This window comes from Nyctibius grandis, chromosome 1 (genome assembly GCF_013368605.1).
Source record: "Nyctibius grandis isolate bNycGra1 chromosome 1, bNycGra1.pri, whole genome shotgun sequence".
NCBI lineage: Eukaryota > Metazoa > Chordata > Aves > Nyctibiiformes > Nyctibiidae > Nyctibius > Nyctibius grandis.
The window spans coordinates 103,854,806-103,877,710 of NC_090658.1; the positions used below are offsets into that span (position 1 = coordinate 103,854,806).

Genomic DNA, 22,905 nt, shown 5'->3' on the forward strand with positions numbered 1-22,905 from the left:
AAATTGCATTAATTTTTTAAACTTCTGTAACAATCTCGTATGTGAATCTGTTTGCATCTTGCTTTCTCATACTCGGTGACTGACTCTACTTCCCTTTTCCTCCTTCTACAAGGTCAGGTCAGATACCTCTCTTAGAAAGGTTCTTATTAACCTTCTTCCCCTCCATCTATGACCATCTGTCTAGTCTTCACTACATATACTTTTGTTTAAAGCCATAGTGTGTTTAAAAAAGAAAGAAGTATGCAATTCATTTAACAAGTTCCCACATATGCTGACCATCTCTCTCTCTTTCCCTATCCTCAATGTTAATTCTCCTTAAATTACTAGGTGCAGGACTTTCTGTTGTTCCGAGTACATACTCCATGTCTAACTCCAGATACCAGCAGGATAAAAAAATTTTCTGTTGAAAAGAGAGTGGGAAATGGCTTATGAACCGTATATCGCTGTTAATCTTCGGAGGCAAATTCTCTTTTAATTTTCTGTTTAGTAAGATGTGATGACCAGCAAGCAGTAATTTCAGGTTATACCTTTCAACTAACTTCACTGACAGTTCTTACAGACCATGCTGATAATATTAATCATGAAGACCTACCAATGTAAAGGAAAAAATGGAGCACTTCCTTTTTTTGTTCTGAGCTAAGCGCTATCCATCTCTAAAGAAGAAAACACTGTTTTGTGCTTTTAATCTTTTCAAAGCAATAGCTCACCAGTAATCTTTTTTTAAAACCTATGGCATGATTTTAAAGGCAACTACAGTCAGCACATTCAGAATTAATCACCTATTTGAGACTAAAAGTACATTAGATTTACAATACATAAAAGAACTCAGAACTGTGCGGCTGATACGTCACTTCCATGAAGACCACAGTGCTGACTCAACCTGCAGGAAGATTCCTTCAAAGCCTGTCTTTACTGTACACTTCCTGCAGCCGCCCTGGGGAGGGGCAGAAGTAGAAGGTATAGTTATAAAGATGAGAAATAACTATACCAATCCTTTTGACCATGTAGGCTTATCCTGAAAGCTATGCTATCTAAAATATGGCAGCTTCTTGAATAAGAAGACAATTCCATCTCATCTGTCTCAGCCATTTACCTAGCGTTAAAGTAAATGCTTTAACGCCCATTGCTTGTCAAAGCTAAAAAGTCAGTACAGCTATGACGGTCATTAACCCCGTTTTCAAGACCACTATCAGGTATCTTCTGTTGAATCTAGTAAGTATGGCTCAAGATGTTACCAGCTCACAACATAACCAGTATTTTAGCCTTCAGTAGCAATGCAGCCAGCGCAAGGCATCAGACCAGCAGCACTGTTCCAGCTAAGCAGGCTAAATTTGCAATTATAAGGAGAAGAAATTTTCTCAGGTCTTTTCCACAAGGAATGCCAAGGACACCAACAAGAAAAATAGCCCCAGCAGACTCAGACAGTACAGTAAGGGGAAGGAACATTACAGACAGTCTGACTTGAATTGAAAAAGAAATTTATGTGTTTTGGTCCAAGTTCCCATCAACATGCTAAATGTAAACTCATTTAGGACAGTGGTTGCACAGAGTCACCGGAGGATGAGAAGCTTATATGAGAGACCTGACAGCATGGAGATAAAGGAAAGTCTGCTTCTCATTACAGCAGCTGCAATGGAGGAATCGTTTCTACATAAATACGAATTTCAAAGCATCTCCTCTTACAGAACTGTATCACATTTAAGACCTTAAAAGAAAAATAACAATTCCTTAAAAACAAACTTAAAAACCTTAGCTTTTTCACACAGCAGAAAAATGTAAGTCGCTTCATATCATAAGGATCAATTACCAGAAGGAATGAAAAAGCAGTACACCTAGTAGCAACATACCATTCAGTTTAGAAACCTGGAGGAAGTGGTTTTTTCTTGACATATGCTGCAAGCATTCATCTCTTTTGGTGAAAAGGAGGAAGCAGTTCGGGCATGCAAAACATGGAATATGCTGTGGAGGGAGATCCTTTTTATGTCCGTCATTTTCATTTAGCTGGAGGAGAAAATTATCTAGTTAGGAAAAATATTAAGTCAAGAAACCAGTCCCAGTTCTCCTCATGGCCTTCCATTCCTCTCTCCCTTCCGTGGTAATATTTTCACTTTTAGGTTTTCAGCTACCACATCTATGTTTATCTACAGCCTACCCCTGTGCACTTCAGCTCATCAGACACAAGGGACTGGCCAAACTGCCACTGTCAAACTCAGCTACTCTCCCTTATTACACCGGCAACTTTTCCATTCCCTTGCACCACTGGAAGCAACCACCTTCCTCAGGAACTACAGGCTCCATCAATTCTTAGCTAGTCCCTTTACCCAGGCTCTCAGAAAAAGCTCCTTCTGTCACTAAAGCAGCTGTTTTTCCTCATGTCAGTTCTTCCCTCATCTTGCTGATCTCCAGCTTCTCAAAACGCTGCTCCTCAGAGCAGGCCCGTGACTTTTATCAAAGTCAACTCCTTCTACCCCCTTTGCCTTCTACATTAACTTCAGATCTCTGCCTTCAGGGCAAAAATCCTTTGATTTTGCTTCTGACATTCTTGCTTACTCCTTTCTTAGGTCACTCAAAGAATCTTCATGACATGCTTCTGCTTTGTCTGCTGACAAGGAACCTTATACACATATCCCTGTGGGCCCAAAGCGAGTAAGTTTAGAGTTTTAATTGATATGGGAGCCCAGATTAGTGTTTTAAATAAGCAACAAGCTGATGAGTTAGGAATTAAACCATCGAGAAAGACTATAAACATGATAGGTGGGTTGGGTAAAGGGCCATGGAAGGAATGAGACCCACATCATGAAATGGAATCAATGGGTAGATCACCTGGCCCAAATTAAGGTAGTTGATAGCAACAAGGAAGATTGGAGTGGGCTGGCTGAGTGGCTGCACATTAAGCGAGGCCACTCAGGGAAAACAGATCTCCATTAAGAGTGTCAGTCCCAGGGATGGCCAGCGCCCACGAGAATATGCTTTCTTCCACAGCTTTGTTTAGGACTATCTCCCCATCCTTCTACATCAAAATAATCCCATCTTCTTGCCTGCTGCAAGAGTCACTCCCTTTCATCAAACTTGTCTGTATCTCCTGCTAATACCCCTGGGCACACCACAGGCACACAACTTGGAAGCAATGGAAAAATAGAGCAGGGACAAACTATGATGCAATCTTTGAAGCTTGTCAGATATGACTATGCATCAGGAGTTACTACTACTAGCTAAAAGTAGTCCGATTTTCAGAGTATCTAAAACTTCCCCTGAATTTAACACAGCTTCTGGAGACTAGGTAGGTACATAACAATATTTGTTACTAAAACACTAAACTTTGAAACTGCTATCCATTACCCAATTCAGCACCAGACTCTTTAAATAAAACCACGCACCCTGAAGATAACACCTCAGCATCTCTCAGTGAACTGAGGTTTTACAGTGGTAAGTTACGAACAAAAGGGAAAGAGACAGAGCATTACCAAAAAAAAAAGAAGTTAAAAGAGTGAAGGTAGGGAGGAACAACAACCAAAAAAGCAAATATGATTAACTTATATTCAGATCAAAACTCAAATGCTAGATTATCCTTTTCCCTTCTGTAAGTTAACTAACGAGCAGCGGCAAATACGTCTATCAACAGAGACTGGAAACAGAGTAGAAACAGTTGCATCTGAATCACCCATGTTTCTTATCTCATTCTGTTGCCTCTTTTTCCCCATCTCCTTTCTGCTGCTTCTCTTCACTGTCACTTATTTCAGCCTAACTTCTTGCCTTTATCTTTCATAGTTTCGGAGATGCAGAAAAAGGGAATATCTTTTGACAGCACCAATAGAGGGACAAGACATTGAAGACAGAGCTACAGTCCTCTCAAAAGTACAACCTAATGGTCAGATCTAATGGGAGTACTGTCAGTATATACCAGGTGTTTGAAACCCAGCAGAATAAGAAAAACTATTTTGAAAGACTAAAAGAAGGGAGGGGAGATAAAGAAGGTTAAAAGGAAAAAAAAAATCAGTGCGTAATTATACGTCTTGAAAACCCTCTACTACGTTCAGTCAGGCGAGTTACTTATCCTTATGATCTTGCCTTAGATAAAAGATGGTCACTGTACTGCTGAGAGGTTGAAAATCTTTTGCAGCATATCACACAGGCAACAGCATTATTTGGGGGTCCATGTAATGTGACTGTTGGGTCACAAGGAGAATGATCAAACCTGGAGAGGAAGAAATAATTAACAAACTACTCTTCTCTGAATAGTCAAAATGTTTTTTTCAATGGGAAAAATTATGTCTTTGAACCTGTTGGACAAAAAAAAATTCCTCACTTCACTTATCATTAACTGTATCAGTTGAAGTATCCTGTACAGAGGATTCTCCCTGCAGCTTACGTGTTATAATGACCACTTTGCAGAGGAATAAAGCCTCCATTTCCTACAGAGGGATTTTAAAAATTTATTTATTTTTACCTCCCTGCACTAGTTCTGGCTGAGATGGAGTTAATTTTCTTCGTAGCAGCTTGTACCGTGCTTTGTTTTGGATTTATGAACAACAGTGTTGATAGCACTGGGATGTTTTAGCTGTTGCTGAGCAGTGCTTTCACAGTGTCAAGGCCTTCTCTGTTTTTCAGACTGCCCCACCAGCGAGTAGCCTGGCGGTAGGCAAGAGGCTAGGAGGGGACAGAGCTGGGACAGCTGACCCTAACTGACCAGAGGGATACCCCATAGCACATGACACCATGCTCAGCAATAAAAGCTGGGTGAAGGAGGAGGAGGAGGGGATATTCAGAGTGATGGCATTTGTCTTCCCAAGTAACCGTTCTGTGTGATAAAACCCTGCCCACCGATGGGAATTCCTTACTTTGCTTTGCTTGAGTGCACAGCTTTTGCTTTCCTTATTAAACTTTTTTTATCTCAGCCCAGAGTTTTCTCACTTCTCTTCCTCATCCCACAGGTGTGAGTGAGTGAGCAGCTGTGTGGGGCTGAGATGCCTCCTGGGGTTAAGCCACAATGCTCCCCTCAGCTTCTCTCCTTACCATCTTCCCCATGACACATTCACTAGTCAAAAGGCAGTATAGGCTGGAACCGACCCCAGACACAGTAAATGCTGACTGACAATAATCACCTATGAACAGATGTCTGGCCTATGGCTCTTGTTCCTCTTTCCGTTCATTAGGGGCAATTCTTATCTTGCCATCAAGTTGTATACATGAGCCTTTCGCTCTTTTTCAAGTTTGAATGAAGAAATAACAGAACTGGAGAACAGAAATCTTGTTTCGCAGAAAAACAGATATTAAAAAATACTCAACAAAAGGAAGAAATCAATTCCGAAGGAAAAATTCCCCAAACAACACCCCCAAAAAAAAGACCAACCAGAAAGTTCATCACATCATCCATATAAAATCCATAACATACTAATCTGCTCTCCAAATGGAATTCTGTAGACTTGACGCTGATGTCCTAAGTTCGAGCATATTCTTTCATTGTGATTTCTTGCACTGAGCTCTTGCACTATGTCCTTACCTTTGAAGGTGACCTATGAGAAGATGTCCATTGTCAAACTCTCTGTTGCAATGCATCACAGGACAGGGCATGGGATTGCTCTGTCCCATTGCTCGCGTCTGACCTGCCCTCTTATAAATACCCCTTCTTCCACTGTTAACGGTGTCTGGTTTGAGACCTGTGTTATAAAACAAAGCACTTAACAAGAATCTGAATTATAGAGGCTTAAGATAACAAAATAACACAGAAGCCCTAGAGCATTTAAAAAAAATCAAGTTATATTGATTCTTAAAAGCATGCTAACAATGCACTGTAATGCAATCCTACTACAGTAAGTCTGCTCTTCCAGTTGAAGAATCTCTCTCTTTGATCCTCAGTAGGATTACTTTTCAAACACTTTGACAGCTTTCCTCCAGGTCCTCTGGGCAATATTTTACATTGATTGAACTTCCTGAAGTTATACTTACTTATGTAGACATTTTCCTGAACCACAGTTCAACAGTAATATTTTTCCTTCCAGAAACTTTGCTTATAAAAGTAGTTAACACTGCCTTAGTGGTTTTTAGACTTTCTATATTAAATTTTCTAAGCAGCAAAACTTTAGAATAATAGCTTTTATGGAAATGAGTGTATAAGAACTTTCAAATGCCACACTCTAGCAAAGTTAATATTGTAAGATCTAGTTATGCAGAAGAGGCACCTGCAAGCTCAATGTCAGTACTGCTCAATTAGCAGAGGTCCTATTCTGCAATGCAGGACTTGGAAAACGTATCACTGAAACTTAGTTTCCTCTTCTTACCTGGCATTTTTAACCACTGGTCCACACATAATCTTGCAGCTTCTGTGTCACTGTGTTCCCGAATAAATTCTAGTTCTTGCAACCCGTGAGCACATTGGGAATCCACTTTCTCCTGAAATGGAAAACAACAGGCAAGGTGGCGATCAAATTGGGGGTGGGGGTCGGGGTGGGGAAGTAATTCAAGATTAAGTATGTATACCAAAACTTACATGTGGGTCTCTCAAAATCTAAGGAAAAAAAACCCAAAAGCTTAAGAGGGTGGGCGGAAATCTTACAACTTGACTGACTTCTATATAACACAATAAAGATGCAACGTAACAGCAAAACAAAACAAAACAAAAATACTCATTTTTGTGCCCAAAAGAAAAGCCACAGCTTAGATCAATTTACTTTTACTGCACCTACTGAACTTTCTGAAGCATGTACATAACCAAGAAGATTCTTAAGATTATAAAAAGAAGCAAATAATAATGAAATTTTTTTGTAGAAAAAGGCAACACAATATGGTTATTGAAACCAAGGAGTCAATTTGTTCTACTGCTGAGGCAAAAAAATATATGGCAGTTTCACTTTAAAGAGTAATTTTAATTCTGCAGATTGCATTACCTGATGAGGAGTGAGGAGCCGCCCAGAATGAAAATATTCATCATTAACAAAAGGATTTTTTAGCCTTCATTCTCAGACTACTTTAAAAGCTACATAGCTATCTCTGACTCTTTACAGTTGAAAAACTCTATGTGGAAACATTAACAGATTGCCAGATTCTAAGTGGAGGAGACAGGAGAGGGATGTAGGCCTCTGGACTTCAAAGCTACCTTGGACTGTATCTAACAGCGTTTTACTCTGTTGTATTACAGCTGCATAGTCTACTGCAGACTACAACAAGCTGTAACTATAGTACAATTATGTGACTTTAAAAGCCATTAACAGTGTTCAGAAAATCAGGCTCGAAAGTCATCATGTTCCACAAATACTGGATTTACATTTGTCCCTGTTGAATTTCATGATGTTCTTATAAGCCCATTCCTTCAACCTGCCCAAGTCCCGCTGATAGCAGCCCTACCCTTAAGCCTATTGACTGCACCTCCCAGTTTCTAATAAAAATTAAAAAATCCATGTTTTTCAAATGGCTGCACAATACAATTCACAGAAGCACAGAATCACAGAATCAACCAGGTTGGAAGAGACCTCAGGGATCATCAAGTCCAACCGTTGCCCTGACACCACCCTGTCGACTAGACCATGGCACTAAGTGCCATGTCCAGTCTTTTCTTAAACACATCCAGAGATGGTGACTCCACCACCTCCCTGGGCAGCCCATTCCAATGTCTAATGACCCTTTCTGAAAAGAAATTCTTCCTAATGTCCAACCTGAACCTCCCCTGGCAAAGCTTGAGGCTGTGTCCTCTTGTCCTATCGCTAGTTGCCCGGGAGAAGAGGCCGACTCCCACTTCACTACAACCTCCCTTCAGGTAGTTGTAGACTGCAATAAGGGTCACCTCTGAGCCTCCTCTTCTCCAGGCTAAACAACCCCAGCTCCCTCAGCCATTCCTCATAGGTCAGACCCTCCAGACCCTTCACCAGCTTGGTCGCCCTCGTCTGGACTCGCTCCAACACCTCAACATCTTTCTTGAAGTGCGGGGCCCAGAACTGAGCACAGTACTCAAGATGCAGCCTCACCAGTGCCGAGTACAGAGGGACGATCACTTCCCTAGACCGGCTGGCTACACTCTTCCTAATAGAGGCCAGGATGCCATTGGCCTTCTTGGCCACCTGGGCACACTGCTGCCTCATGTTTAGCCGGCTGTCGATCAGCACCCCCAGGTCTCTTTCCACCGGGCCGCTTTCTAACCACTCTTCCCCCAGACTGTAGCGCTGCATGGGGTTGTTGTGGCTGAAGTGTAAGACCCGGCACTTGTTCCTGTTGAACCTCATGCCGTTGGTCTCGGCCCATCTATCTAACCTGTCCAGATCCCTCTGTAGGGCCTTCCTACCCTCCAGCAGATCGACACTGCCACCCAGCTTGGTGTCATCTGCAAATTTGCTGAGGGTGCACTCAATCCCTACGTCTAGATCATCGATAAAGATATTGAACAGCACCGGCCCCAGAACTGAGCCCTGGGGAACACCGCTAGTGTCCGGCCGCCAGTTGGACTTTGCCCCATTCACCACCACTCTCTGGGCTTGGCCATCCAGACAGTTTTTAACCCATTGAAGAGTCCACCCATCCAAGCCCTGTGGGGTTCCCACGGGACAATGGTGGGAACGAGGTACTGAACGAGCTATGTCCAGGCATGTCCAGGGGGTGGTAATGGGGTGGTGATGAACTAGCCAATCATAATACAGAACAAGGGCCTTAGCTGTGAGACCAACAAGATATGGGGGAAGTTGAGGACCTTGGCTATGAGAAAAATAAGATATGGGGAAGTTGAAAAATAAGAAAGAATGCTGCACCTGCAAGATATAACTTTTTAGCATAAGCCAATCAGAACTAATATAGAGGCGTGTGAACAAAGCATACTAACCAATCATAATAGAAATGAAATGTACACAGAGTGTGTACAAAAATAGAATAGTATAAATGTACCCTCAGATACGTAAATAAACGAGATCTGCTTAACGATCATATTGGTCTGCGTGCATTTACTCCGTGCCCTCTCAACAAAGCCCCAAGCAGCCAGTTTGTCTAGGAGGATGCTGTGGGAGACAGTGTCGAATGCCTTACTGAAGTCTAGATAGACTACATCCACAGCCCTGCCCTCATCTACTAAGCGGGTCACTTGGTCATAGAAGGAGACCAGGTTGGTCGAGCAGGACCTGCCTTTCATGAATCCCTGTTGGCTGGCCCCGATGCCCCGATTGTCCTGCATGTGCCATGTAATGGCACTCAGGATGATCTGTTCCATCACCTTGCCTGGCACCGAGGTCAGGCTGACAGGCCTATAGTTCCCTGGATCATCCTTCCAGCCCTTCTTGTAGATGGGTGTTATGTTTGCTAATTTCCAGTCAGCTGGAACTTCTCCAGTTAACCAGGACTGCTGGTAGATAATAGAGAGTGGTTTGGCAAGTTCATTTGCCAGTTCCTTCATTACTCTGGGGTGAATCCCATCCGGGCCCATAGCCTTGTGGGTGTCCAACTGGCACAGCAGGTCACTAACCGTCTCCTCCTGGATTACGGGAGGTTCACACAGCCCCCCGTCCCTAACTTCAGGCTCTGGGGGCCGAGTCTCCTGAGGACAACCGGTCTTAACATTAAAGACCGAGGCAAAGAAGGCATTGAGCACCTCTGCCTTTTCCTCATCCCCTGACACTACACTACCCTCCTCATTCAGCAAGTGGTGGAGGCTCTCCTTGACCCTCCTTTTGCTGTTGATGTATTTGTAAAAGCTTTTTTTGTTGTCTTTGACTGTAGCAGCCAAATCAAGCTCTAATTGAGCTTTGGCCCTTCTAATCTTCTCCCTACATGACCGGGCCACGTCCCTCTAGACCTCCCGAGTTACCTGACCCTTCTTCCAGAGCAACCAGAGCAAATAGGCTCTCTTTTTTTCCTTAAGTTCTAGCCTAAGTTCTCTGTTTAACCAAGCCGGTCTTTTTCCCCGACGGCTTCTCTTCCTACACACCGGGACAGCCTGCTCCTGAATATTTAGCAATTCCCTTTTGAAGCATGTCCAGCCTTCCTGGACTCCTTTGCCCTTCAGGACCGACTCCCAAGGGACTCGGTCCACCAGCCTCTTAAACAGGCTAAAGTCAGCCCGCCGGAAATCTAAGGCAAAGGTTCTGCTCTTGCCTCTCCTTACTTCCCCCACTATCGAAAACTCTAACATTTCATGGTCGCTACTCCCAAGACGGCCACCGACCCTCACATCTCCCACTAGTCCTTCTCTGTTCACAAACAACAGGTCAAGCAGGGCCCCTCCTCTAGTGGGCTCATTTACCACTTGCATGAGGAAGTTGCCCTCCACACATTCGAGGAACCTCCTAGATTGCTTCCTCTCTGCCATGTTGTATTTCCAGCAGACATCCGGCAAGTTGAAGTCGCCCACGAGTACAACGGCCGGCGACCAGGCGGCTTCTGACAGCCGCTTGTAAAATACCTCATCCTCCTGCTCATCCTGGTTGCGTGGTCTATAACAGACTCCCACCGTAAAGTCCGCCCTGCCGACCTTCCCCCTGATCTTCACCCATAAACATTCAACCTTGTCATCCTCACCATCTTCCTCAATTTCGACACAGTCCAAGCACTCCCTAACATACAGCGCTACCCCACCGCCTCTCCTGCTTCGCCTGTCCCTCTTAAAGAGCTTATAGCCATCCATAGCAGCACTCCAGTCATGAGAGTCATCCCACCACGTTTCTGTGATGGCAACCACATCATAACCTTCCTGCTCTACAGTGGCTTCTAGCTCTTCCTGTTTGTTGCCCATACTGTGTGCATTGGTGTAAACACACTTCAGCTGGGCTAGCGGTCTTGCCCCCAACGCAGGCCTGTCACCCCTAGGTTCATTTGTGGCTGCCCCGGTCTTATCCCCCTCCCCCATCAAACCTAGTTTAAAGACCTTTTAACCAGCCCTGCCAGCTTCTGGGCCATAACCCTTTTCCCCTTCTGATTTCAGCTGTTCCCCATCCAGCATAAGCAGGCCTGGTGCCATGAAAGCTGCCCCGTGGCCAACAAACCCAAAATCCCACCTACGGCACCAGTCTCTTAGCCACATATTAATCTGTTGTACTTTCATAGTCTTTTCCCTATTTTCACCAAACACCGAAGGAATTGCAGAGAATATAACCTGCGCACCTACCCCCTTTACCAAACGCCCCAGGGCCCTGAAGTCCCTTTTGATTGCCCTGGCACTTCTCTCTTCAATCTCATCCCTACCCACCTGGAATACTAATAGTGGGTAGTAGTCAGAGGGCCTCACCAGATCAGGAAGCCTCCTGGCAACATCCCTTACCCGAGCCCCAGGGAGGCAGCAGACTTCCCTGTGAGTCGGGTCTGGTCTGCATATGGGGCCCTCCGTTCCCCTTAGCAGGGAGTCGCCTATAACAATTACTTTTCTTTTCTCCTTTTTGGAGCTGGTTGCAACCCTCATACTCGGTTGCTTCTGTTCACGTAGCCCCGCAGAAGGTCTTTCACCTAGATTCGTGTCTTCTTGACACTCAGGAAGACGCTCAGGCTCCAGCACCTCATACCTATTTTTCAGGGGGAGATGGGGAGGGGAGGAAGGTCGGGATGGGATTCGCCTGCCACCCCGAACAGGGACCTGCCTCCATTCCCCCCCATCCCCTAGGTCTCCTTCTGCTCCTTGTGGAGGAGGAAGAGGATCCTCCACTACCCGGGGAGCATTAGGCCTGTCCATTTTCCCCAGGACAGGCAGGGAACAGCACTGCCCGCCAACCTCTTCCTCGGATGCTCCTTAACCTTTCCACCTCCTCCTTGAGTTGGGCCACCAAGGAGATCAGGTCATCGACCTGTTCGCACCTCACACAGGTGAGGTCTCCATTACCCTTGAGTGTCAGGGCCAAGCTCTGGCACTCCCTGCAGCCTGACACCTGCACCTCTGCATGCTTCCGCGGCATTAATAGGATTCAACTTTAAAATTATGCCTTACACATAGAAAACATTATCCCATTATAAAATATTATCTCACACAGAGATTTAATGCGGCAAACGGCTTCCCAAAAATCTCAGACAAAAGCAGGTAGATAACCAGGTTTGCTGCATGGTGGTTTGTGATAACTGTTATTTTTCAATTATTTGACCAGAATAATTGATGCTATGGTCCCTCTGCTATATATACAAACAAGAGAACAAGTTTTTGCCGTTGCCTTGCATGAATTTAGGTTTTTTTCCCCCTTATGAACTGCAATAAGACTACCAAATGGATCAGTTAAAAGCCACTGAAGAGATAAAGTCTGTATTGTGTTTCAAACGATGCCCCAGAAGCAAAAATCTCTTTTTATTTACTGAGTAGTGAAAACAAACACATTCATGACTACAAGGCCTATAGTATGCACATATAGTGAAACAAAAGAAGTCCAATACCTTAAAGGCTTTGTTTTTCTCTTCTTTTTGCCGTTTCTCTACTTCAACGTGGCGTGCCAGACGATCTAAGGTTGACGCAACTCGTTCTTTCTGATAGTCAATGTGATCTTTATGCTTAGTATTTCTCTACAATTGAAAAGTTAAACTTTTATTTGGTACTTGTTAAGTAACAGGCACTAATACAGTGAAAAGTGATGCCCAAGCATCAGGACATAATTCAGAACAGATACTCCAATCCTAAGGTCCATGACCTCCCTTGCTGGTTTTCTGTTCCTATTTACCAGCATCTGTAACTTCTGTTAAAAAACAAACAAACCAACCCCCACTCCCTACATATTCAAGGCAATTCAACATCAACATTAGCCTCACCAAAGCACTAGAAGGAACATGGACCATTGTGCTGGGTGTTCTAGAAGTCTCCAACAAATCAAAAATTAAGTAAATTCTTGTAAGTAGGTAAACAAAATTCCCGAAGATTTCAAATCCAACATGCAGCCCACCTGAAAAACCGAGAACCGATCTCACTCTTGCTCTAAGACAACATTGCCCAGTATCTTCAGAAAGGCAGCTCATTCGCTTTTTCTAGTATAAGGGATAAGCCATACACTGTAGTTTGCTCCTGCTACACGATTAGCTCTAGCAACCACCACTGTGGAGTGAGCCTGTGCATGTACAGAAGACCCACCTTTCCTCAAGAACCAGGATTATTACACACATCCTCTATTGCAACATTGGAAAACAGAAGTCAAGAAATGGACACTGCTGCCAAAACCAATTCTACTGGAGTCACTCAGTCACTGTCCCTCTCAAAGGCCCTGCAGAGTAGGCACAATAAGCTTGGCGGATACATGAACGGACCAGCCTGCTTCTAACTCATACATTCTTAGGAGGGATTATGAAGAATGAGGCTGAGTTAAGACCAGGTTGTCATCAGAATAAGGTCGTCCAACCCATAAACTGCTCCTAAAAAGTTATTTTAGAAGGAAAAGGCCTGGGAGTAGGCCAGATATTTTTGCAGGCTAGAGACTGGACACACTGACTTCTGAGGTCACTTGTAAAGTGACATTTTCCTTCGACACACTTGCTAAAACCACTGAAAGAAAAATAAAATTTCCAAGTCCATTTCAAGAAGGCAAAAAATGGCTCTGGAAAAAATGAAGTGTTGGCATTCTTGCCTTCCACTCAACAGTAGGTAAAAATCAAAACACTTTAATGTTGGTTTATTTATTACTTGTTAAAAATACCTCCAACAAGGTTTTTCGTGAAGAGTAACTGATGGGGATAAAAATACAGGAGACTAATTATTTTATTAACCGAGAAGTCCCAAAATACCTTACAACATACTCACGTTAACATAAGAACTGCTGTCAGGTTCTTCATCCTCACTACTGACAAGATCAATGCATTCAAGTACAGGTCTTAAAGGTCCTTCCTGAAAAAGAGTGTCAAAAACACACACAAACACTAAATCGTCTTCCTCAGAGATAAAGCGTTGCATGTATTACAGCACATTGTCGGCATCAGCGATACCTGAAGGAGAGTTTCACCAAGGTTTCAAGAGAGTGCAGTAATGAAATCCCTGCATGGCAACTTTTCCATTTAACAGGCTAATCCACAAAATTGGTAAAACATACAAACAAAAGTATTCACAAATAATTAAAATACCAACTTAACACATAGATATCAACTAGGAAAACAAAAAATCAAATTAACAGTCTTGGCTTGCTTAATAACCTCATATTCTTCACCTTCTCAGTCAACTTAGATCTACATTTTTAAAGATGCTCAACTTGTGCCTTTAATTCACTGGTAATAGGGTAGCAGGCTGTTACCAAGACAGGAACAGTCTTAGATTTCCCTAAGCAATGCTAAATGTTTTTTCAGGATTTGCTTTGGGTTTGTTTTTAAAAGACACAAATTAAATTCCAACTCCAAAAGAAATTAAACTCTTTAGGCATTTCAAACATTAAGTGGGAAACAGTTTGATACACCTTTAAGCCCTGAAGGCCACTCCTTTATGAGCAGATATTCCATAAACAGGTGACAAGTGTCTTCTCTGTATATGGAATCACAGTGAAGGGAAGGTCATTTTGTTTTAAAAGAAAACACATTTCACCCATTCACACCACACGCTCAAAAGCACACAGACACAGGTCCAAATAGTCTGAACAGCATTCAGTTGCAAAGATGCGCATCCAGGAAGCCTGGTCAGGACTCCATGCAGCACATGGAGGACGAGGGACCCCAGCTATCAACAAGTCCTTAGGTCTTCTCTATTCTTCCTAGCCTGGCAGCCATGTACCCCTTTTCCGATCTTTTGTCTGCCCCTCCTCTGTGAGTCACTAAAGGTTATTGATTGCTTTTTGTTTCCTCCTTAGGATGTCTAAGGCTTAGCTGCCTTTGTCTTCTGCAATCATCTTAATGGTTTAAGCCTTGGTTTTAATTTGTGTGAATGCTGTCCCTTGCTTTCCTGATCTGAGTGTCTTCTAAAACCTCTTGTAGATGGTCTCTGACCTCCATGGCCTGCTAGCCTAGGCAGTATCAACACCAGTTGATTTACACACCTTCACACGCCTCCTTTTTTTCATCCTGGCTGGTGCTTCCACATGTGTGCACGCCTGTGTGTGTATTCCCATTCACTCTCCATTCATACCAATTTTAGCATTTCTACTACAAGCTTCTGGTAGATAGCAGAATGTTGGCACAAACATGCAAAAGCAAACGGAGAAGAAAAATTAAGAACAGCAACCCAAACTAAGCACATAGGTGATAATTTTTTTAAAGAAGATGTACAAAATAACGTCTGGAGGTCCATCCTCACTCACGGCAATAAGTGTCTTCAGTTTTTAAAGGCAAAAAAAGAAGCACTATGCCCACATAATCTGATTTAATGAAAAAAAAAAACAAACTGGATCATGCTACCACATTATCACATGCCAACTAACGAAGCAGAAAAATGAACATGAAACAGGATGAGTAAGTCTACATACACCAAACAAAAACATTCCTGGTGACCCCAACTCACACCCATGGTGACATGTGTACACATCTTCAGTGAGAGGCAAAGTTAACTAAAATCTCCACATGCCATAAAAGGTTTCCCATCCAAATTCTGAAAGTTATTATCTAACCTCAAAGTAAACAAACCAAAACCAAAGATAGTTTTAAGTTTTTGGTAGTGAGGGGGGGTGGTGGTGGTTTTTTGTAAAAGTCTGTACATGCAATGCCATCTACCTCATATATATTTTTGACTAAACTGAAATATTTGCCATTTGTCTGGCAATATTACTGGCAGATACCACAGAGCTGTTCTATAGCCCAAAGGTATTCTTTATTTGTTAGAAAGTTAAGTTTTCCAGGCAGAAGAAGGACTCACAATAGGCAGCAGACTGACTTCTTGAAGAAGCGTAGTACTGTATCCACCATCTCTGCCATATATTTGGCCATGTCCTTAACATCTTAAAAATCAACCAGCCAGGGCAGCTAGGAAGATTTATTGCCTCATGAGAAGTAGCATAGAGAGCAGCAGCATACAATCCTCTCTGCTGTCCTTACTGCATCTCATTCTTTACATTCTTCCACCTTTCAAGGCTGTAAAGCTGTTCAGCTGGCCAGGCACAAACATTGTCTCACTGGGGAGGAAAGGGGATGAGATCTTGGACAGATGACAAAAGCTTATATGAATCAAGCTGCAGGCCTCAAATTAGCCCAAAAGAGTGCTTAACTTTTTGTGATTAAATAAATGAAGACAACATGGTTTTCCAAATTAAACCTAAAAAAAAAATCCATGACAAATTTGCTTTTGTAGAAACTGACAACCTCTATTATGTTACAAGAAATTAAATCTTTATTAAACAACAGGTGTTAGCAAGTACCAGTTCAAAGACACACTCAGACCACCTGACTGTCCAATCAGTTCAATAATGTGTTTTGAAATGTTCAACTCTGATCCTAACAGCTGTAGCTTCTTCAAAGGCAGAGATTTTCCTTATTTTTGCTTACTTACTCCCCGGGTTCAGCAACTAATTAAAAGTTAGGAAACCGACAGCTGAAAACCAGAGTAACTTGCTTTCTAGCCTAGGAAGTTCTAGTGACCAGAACAGTAAATTCAATTTAACACCAGTAATATTACACTCATTTAAATGTTTTTTTTTGCATACATGAAACGTTTGATAGTTTGTGTTTCACTGGTCAGTAGTTTAATCTTTAGATGAAGATTTTAAAAAATTACTGAAGAGTGTAAGAACTACAATCCTGGGTCCGATCAAGAACTTGGCTACAAAAGATTATTTTGAGAAAGTACAAGAATTGGGGAAAACAGTATAAACCTGTCCCAAGTATATCCACTCAGCAACTGCTTAACTCAATATATGAGAAACCTTGCTTGAAAGCCATCATTAAACATCACTACACTGGTTTAGATCCATCCCAGCTGAGTGCCATTACATAGAAAAGACTCAAACTACTACTTCTAAAGAGACAGTGACTTCAACCTGGGCTCATCCCAACAGCAGTGCTCCTCTGTGCCAAAAGGTGTTGATACGAAAATGAAAGCTGAAGTTCAAAGCCTCTTTATTCAGTGGCCCAGGATAGAAATCATCCTCATGGAGGCAGACTGAGTCTAGGACTACCCTCCCCTTTAAACGTTCACAAAGGCCTTCTGAGAATTTCACACAAGCCATAGCTTCAGATGGACTTCCTATATTTTTAATCTTGATTGGAGAAGTGGCGCCAGTTGAAACAGATCCTTTTCCCAGGAAGAGAGAGCAAGTATTGCTAGTAAACATTTCCAATCAATACTCCAGTACCACATGGAGGGAAAGTTCTCAACAGCAGGAATTTAGCTTTCTCTGTTGGCTCACCTCCGCACAGGGTGAGCCTCAAACTGAAAGTTAAGAGAAGTTCAATTACTTCATTTTTTCCAACTGGTTAAACTAAATAGTAGCATAATGCAAAGACACTGCCAACCCTGAGGATTCCATCACTGTAGGAGAGAGAAGCCGAGGATCAGTTAGCTTCATCCAACTCTTATCTCCCACAAGATGAGCACCACCAGCTAAAAACTATCTTGGCACACAACAGCCTGAAATTACAGAAGAAACAACACGGACAAGCACTCAATTAACAGCTGAAAGCTGTGGCCTCTCTAGCCGACTATACTGGCAAACTTGGCACCCAGAAAGCCATCCATGCTCAGTACTAAGATATGCTCACAGTCTTCACATCTTATAAGCAGATCCTTCACATTCAAAAAGCCTCAGAAACCCAAACAACCACCCCGCCCATGCCCCACTTCTCAATTACTTCTCTAAACAGTCTTCGAAAGCCACTCTTCTCACCAACCAACAGCCATGCCACTGAGCAATAAACCAATGGCTAAATCACAGCTATTTTGGTTTGCAGAATTTCTAGGTTTTAGTTGATAGAAAATTATCTTCTGAGTCTCCAGGCAGCTGTGGTGTCTCTGCTGTTATTCATAGCTTTGGTTGGAAGCATTAGCATTAAATCAACAAAACTATCATTTCATTATGGTATGCAAAATACCAGTTGTAACAGTTCATAAAATCAAGTCTGTTTTACTGGTGGCTGCTAAAGATGAAGCCTCATGTTCATCTCCAAGGACAGTTCCTTCTCAAGGATTTCTCTGAAGCTCATTTTTACTGCCTCCTGAAGTTCTCTCAAAAAGTCCTAAACTGTGGTCTCACTTTCTTCCACTCCCTCATTTCCATCAATCTTTGCGTTATCAGGCCTAGCCAACGACACCTAGTCCACTGATATATCATGTAAGGTTTTCTGTCTGTTTGTTCAGTTCTTAGCTTTACGTGCATTCAGACCAAATACACAGGTTACTTAAAATCACAACTAAACTTGCATAATTATACACACGCTAGCATACAGAAAGCAGGAAACTAGCTTTCAATATATGTGACCACAGACTTAACATATCTTTGACAAAATAATTATGCAAGTATAATTGTGTATACACATGTAAACACACTAATTATCATGGAACAAGCTTACATTAAAATAAATTTTAAAATCTGACACAAGTGCTCTATTTGTGCTCTAAATCTTTGTCCCAGCACATTTCCAACTTTGAGACTGCAGAGTAACTGACCAATGCTGTGAACCAACATGCACTTAGAAAGTTTTGATTTCTGTAACCTAGCAAATAAAAAATCCAAGTCCTTGTCTGACTTGGGTTGGGAGCAAAAAATAAAAGTCCTGCTTCAGCGATGCTTCATAACACCTCTACAATTTTATTCTGTTCCTGCTCTGATGCAACTGAAAGCCAGAGAGTTTGTGTATCTAATATTTAACACTTCAGGGGGAAAGGAAACAAAACATTTAAATCGTAACTACCATGTTTCAGCAAATCACTTGATTTTGGTATATCCCAGGTCCAAGTGTTCTTCAGATATCATTTTTATTGGAAAACAATTACAAGGAAAACAAAAAACTTTACCCGTTCCTTAAGACCTCTGTAGGAACTCAAAGAACTGCAATTGTTTTTGATGAATCAACTTTTCTAATACCATTGGTTCCCAAAATGGGCCAGAAGTCCTCTTCAGGTTTGAAACCAAAACAAACATTAATTTGCAAGAAAGTAAGTGGTTGCTCCAACTCTTCCAGGGCAGAAAGGGGCTGTACCTTTTGTGATGACGTGCAGCCAAAACACCGTAAAAAGGAAAAGCTGCAAAGTATATGGAGTACGTTTGGTTTTCCTGGATCTCAAATTGAAATCAATTTAGAGCTCATTATTGAATAGGCCAGGGCCTATGGGAGTAGGTCCTGGTGCTCTAGCAGCCCTTCAATCATTACACATTCAAAGCTACACTAGCTTCCTCATTCTTTGCACAGTGTTTCAATAAAAAGAAGCTTATACAATCATGCTACACACGAATGCTTGTGTGTGTATATAATGAACTTTGACCAAATCAACTAAAAGATCAAGAAGTCTCAGAGATAATCAACTCCTTATAATTTTCGCAAAAATATACATACCCTCATACTTGAGCTCCTAAATAGCCCTGCAGAAAAAGTCTGTACATTGAACTTAGGCTTTAATCAAACACCACACAAAACAGAAAAACAAACAAACAAACATCTAGCTATTGTTCAGCATTAAAAATGAGACAAATCCATAGGAAACCAGTCATTATTAGTCCTGGCATCAATTAACCACTTCATCTTATTCGCACTACTTGTTCCTTAAGGAAAATCATTGTTCTGTTCTCGAATGTATCCCTGCCATCCAGCACCACTTCACTGATGACAGATTGAGGCAGGAACACAGTCTGCTTTCCTTGGATATTCAACAGATCTAAGTGTCTTAAAGTTATATTCACGCAAGCCACATGTCAGCATTAAACTAGGTGTTGTACTGTAGCTATTATACAGTGCTTCACAATTTGAGAAGACTGTTTAAGGCCTCTAGGACTTTATTTCCTTCCTCTTGTTCTAAACAAAGTATAGTAATTTTCACACTGTTTTGCAGAGTGAACAGTGCTTTATTCCATTAACTTCAGTGGGACTATTCAGGAAGCAAAATGCTATGCAATATGACTACCAGAAAAGTTATCTACAGTGACTTCTCACGTGCCTCATCGATCACTCTCATCGCCCACTCACCTGCTGAGAATATACACTCAAGTCTATATTCTCTCTGTAGGACCAACTGACATAATCTTATATCTTTCCAAAGAAAGGGCAGATAAACCTTTAATTTAAATCTAAAAGTAATGCTTTCCATCGAAACAGAATCGAGATCATCAACACAGTACACAAAGACCTCCTCCTACTTCATCAGGCTACGGAGAGCATATTTACAAGCAGTATGTTTCCAGTTCAAGATCTACTTACTCCAACAAAGTCAATCTCATCTTCACTTTCAGAAGCTGGTGATTTACTCTCGTGGGCGTTGGCAGAGCTACGAGACTCCATTATCTAAACAGAAACAAACCAAAACATGCTTCATCATTTTATTTTGTAATTTTCTTTAACTACACAGCATTTTCCATTTTATGTCTATAAATAGGAAATTTTACAGCCTGTGTGCTCAACAATTTAGGGATACGGTTTAATGGTGGACTTGGTAGTGCTAAGTTAACAGTTGGACTCGATGATCTTAAAGGTCCTTTCCAACCAAAACAATGCTATGATTCTAACAAGACTCTCTATATCATTCACTGGCAATTATCAGCAAGAACAGAATAAGTGGTAACAATTTTGACTCGAATCGCGTTACTACGTTTTTTCAAATACACAAAACGTGGCCTAATCTACAAAGCATCCCAACACTTACAATCCTCCAGCAGCCACAGCTATAGTGTACCGCCAGAGTCCAATAACATGCTTAAGCCTGAAAACCTTCGCCAGAGACAGGCCGCAGCTCCAGCCTCACGGCGCTGCACTACGCCTGAAACACACACAGCCACACACAGGGGACGGTTTAGTAACAGACGCGGGGCGAGTTCAGGCGTCATTAGCAGCTACGGGTATTTTTGATGCCTTTGGCCACTTGAGGAGCACAGCGGAGCCAGAAGGCTGAGCTGCTTCCTGCAAAACAAGCGCCGCCCTGCCCAACGGCAGGTCTCCGTGCGCGGCGCGGCACCGCGGCCCGCCCGAGGCCGGCCCGGCAGCACGGAGGCGGCGGGCGGCTTTGCTGACTCACGTTTCTTCATCTGCACCGACACCCCCGGCCCACCACACACCGCCGCCGGGCCGCCCCGCCGCCGCACAGCTCGGGGCGGGCGGCGGGTAAGGAAGCGGCGGCCTCAGCCCGGCGCCCGTTCCTCGCCCGGCCGCCCCGCGGGGCTTGGGCTGCTAAGCGACAGCGACGGCCCCGCGCCCCTCACAACGCCCTGGCCCCGGCCCCGCTCACCGCGCCGCCAGCACCCGAGGGCACACCAACGCCCGGAGCCCGCGCGCCTCCGCTTCCTCTTCACCCCGGGGGCGGCGGGGAGGGGAGGGGGGGGCGGGAGCGCGGCACGGCTTGCCGGGATTTGTAGTTGCCACCTGCTTCGCCTCGCTCCCTCGCCTTCTTCCCCCATGGCAGGTGACGGCGCTACCGCGACAACGCCATGGCGCAACCCCCCCGCGGCGGCGTTTCGGGGCTTCTTCCTTCAATAGCTTCCTGCTTCCCCTCTTCCGCCGTCAGTTGGGTTGCACAGAGTCCCCGCTCGCGGGAGGAAAACGCACACGCCGCTTCCGGGGGCGGAGGAGGGGGGCGGCCATTGGGGCTGGCGGAGGGAAGGCGGGAAAGCTGCTGCGGGAGGCGGGCGCGAGGGGCCGGCAGCGCCGCGCTGAGGCGGCGGGGCGGCCGCGGCCGGGGAGCGGCTCCGGCTGGGTGGTGCCCCGTGTCCCTGTGCGTTCTCAGGGAGCCGGATTTCAGGCCACCTCACTGGCTGCTCATCCTGCCCAGACATCGACAGCTTGTCTGTGAGGATCTTATGGGAGACGGCACCAAAGGCCTTAGTGACGTCCGGATAGACAATGGCCACTGCTCTCCCCTCATCCGCCAGGCCAATCACTTTTATCGTAGGAGTTTATCAAGTTGGTGAAGCGTGGCTTCCCCTTGGTACCGCCGTACTGATGACTCCTGATGATTTTCTTGTCACTGAAGTGCCTGGAAATGGTTTCCAGGATTAGCAGACCCATCATCACCTCCCCAGGGATCGGGGTGAGGCTGACCGGCCTGTAGTTACGTGTGTCCTCCTTCTTGAAGACAGAGGTGACATTTGCTTTCTTCCAGTCCTTGGGCACCTCTCCTAGTCACCATCATTGATCAAAGATTATCAAAAGTGGCCTTGCCACGTCTGCCATCTCCCTCAGCACTCGTGGGTGCATCCCATCAGGGCCCATGGACATGCATGACTGGTTTGCTTAAGCATCCCCTGACCTGATCCTCTGCCACCAAGGGTACATCTTCCTTGGTCCAGCCTTTCCCCCTGATCTCTGGGACCTGGGATTCCTGAAGGCCGGTCTTGCTAGTAAAGACTGAGGCAAAGAAGGCATTCAGTAACTCAGCCTTTTATGTGTCCTGTGTCACCAGGTCACCCATCTCATTTAGCAATGGGCCCACATTTTTCCTAGTCTTCCTTTTGTCACTTACGTACTTACAGAAGCCATTCTTGTCTTTGACATCCCTAGCTAGATCCAATTCCAGTTGGGCTTTAGCTTTCCTAACTTCATCCCTATACCCTTGAACAATGTTTCTGTATTCCTCACAGGTTACCCATCCTTGCTTCCACCCTTTGTATGCTTCCTTTTTTGTGTTTGAGTTTGACCAGGAGCTCCTTGTTCATCTACACAGGCCTCCTGGCATTTTTGCCTGACTTCCTATTCGCTGGAATGAACTGCTCTTGAGCTTAGAGGAGGTGATCCTTAAATATTAACCAGATTTCTTGGGCCCCTCTTCCCTCCAGGGCCTTATCTCATGGGACTCTTCCAAGCAAATCTTTGAAGAGGCCAAAGTTCACTCTCCTGGAGGCCAGGGTTGTGAGCCTGGTTTTTACACTCCTCCCTCCCCTCAGGATCCTGAGCTCCACCATCTCATGGTCACTGAAGCCAAGGCTGCTTATGAGC

General features: G+C 43.9%; 1 protein-coding gene across 2 annotated transcripts in view; it reads right to left on the reverse strand.

The window, feature by feature from the left end:
* The window catches only part of ZNF451 (zinc finger protein 451), a 50,184-nt gene extending 28,706 nt beyond the window's left edge, over nucleotides 1-21,478 (reverse strand). For both annotated transcript variants that reach the window (XM_068411003.1, XM_068410940.1), the window contains exons 1-8: nucleotides 21,203-21,478; nucleotides 20,182-20,265; nucleotides 13,667-13,750; nucleotides 12,319-12,444; nucleotides 6,279-6,390; nucleotides 5,501-5,657; nucleotides 4,069-4,195; nucleotides 1,848-2,001 (exon numbers count right to left, since the gene is read on the reverse strand). In XM_068411003.1, coding sequence (XP_068267104.1) covers nucleotides 1,848-2,001; nucleotides 4,069-4,195; nucleotides 5,501-5,657; nucleotides 6,279-6,390; nucleotides 12,319-12,444; nucleotides 13,667-13,750; nucleotides 20,182-20,262 — 841 coding nt within the window. In that variant the 5' untranslated portion in view covers nucleotides 20,263-20,265; nucleotides 21,203-21,478. The remainder of the gene's footprint in view (nucleotides 1-1,847; nucleotides 2,002-4,068; nucleotides 4,196-5,500; nucleotides 5,658-6,278; nucleotides 6,391-12,318; nucleotides 12,445-13,666; nucleotides 13,751-20,181; nucleotides 20,266-21,202) is intronic.
* Nucleotides 21,479-22,905: the final 1,427 nt, after the last annotated feature.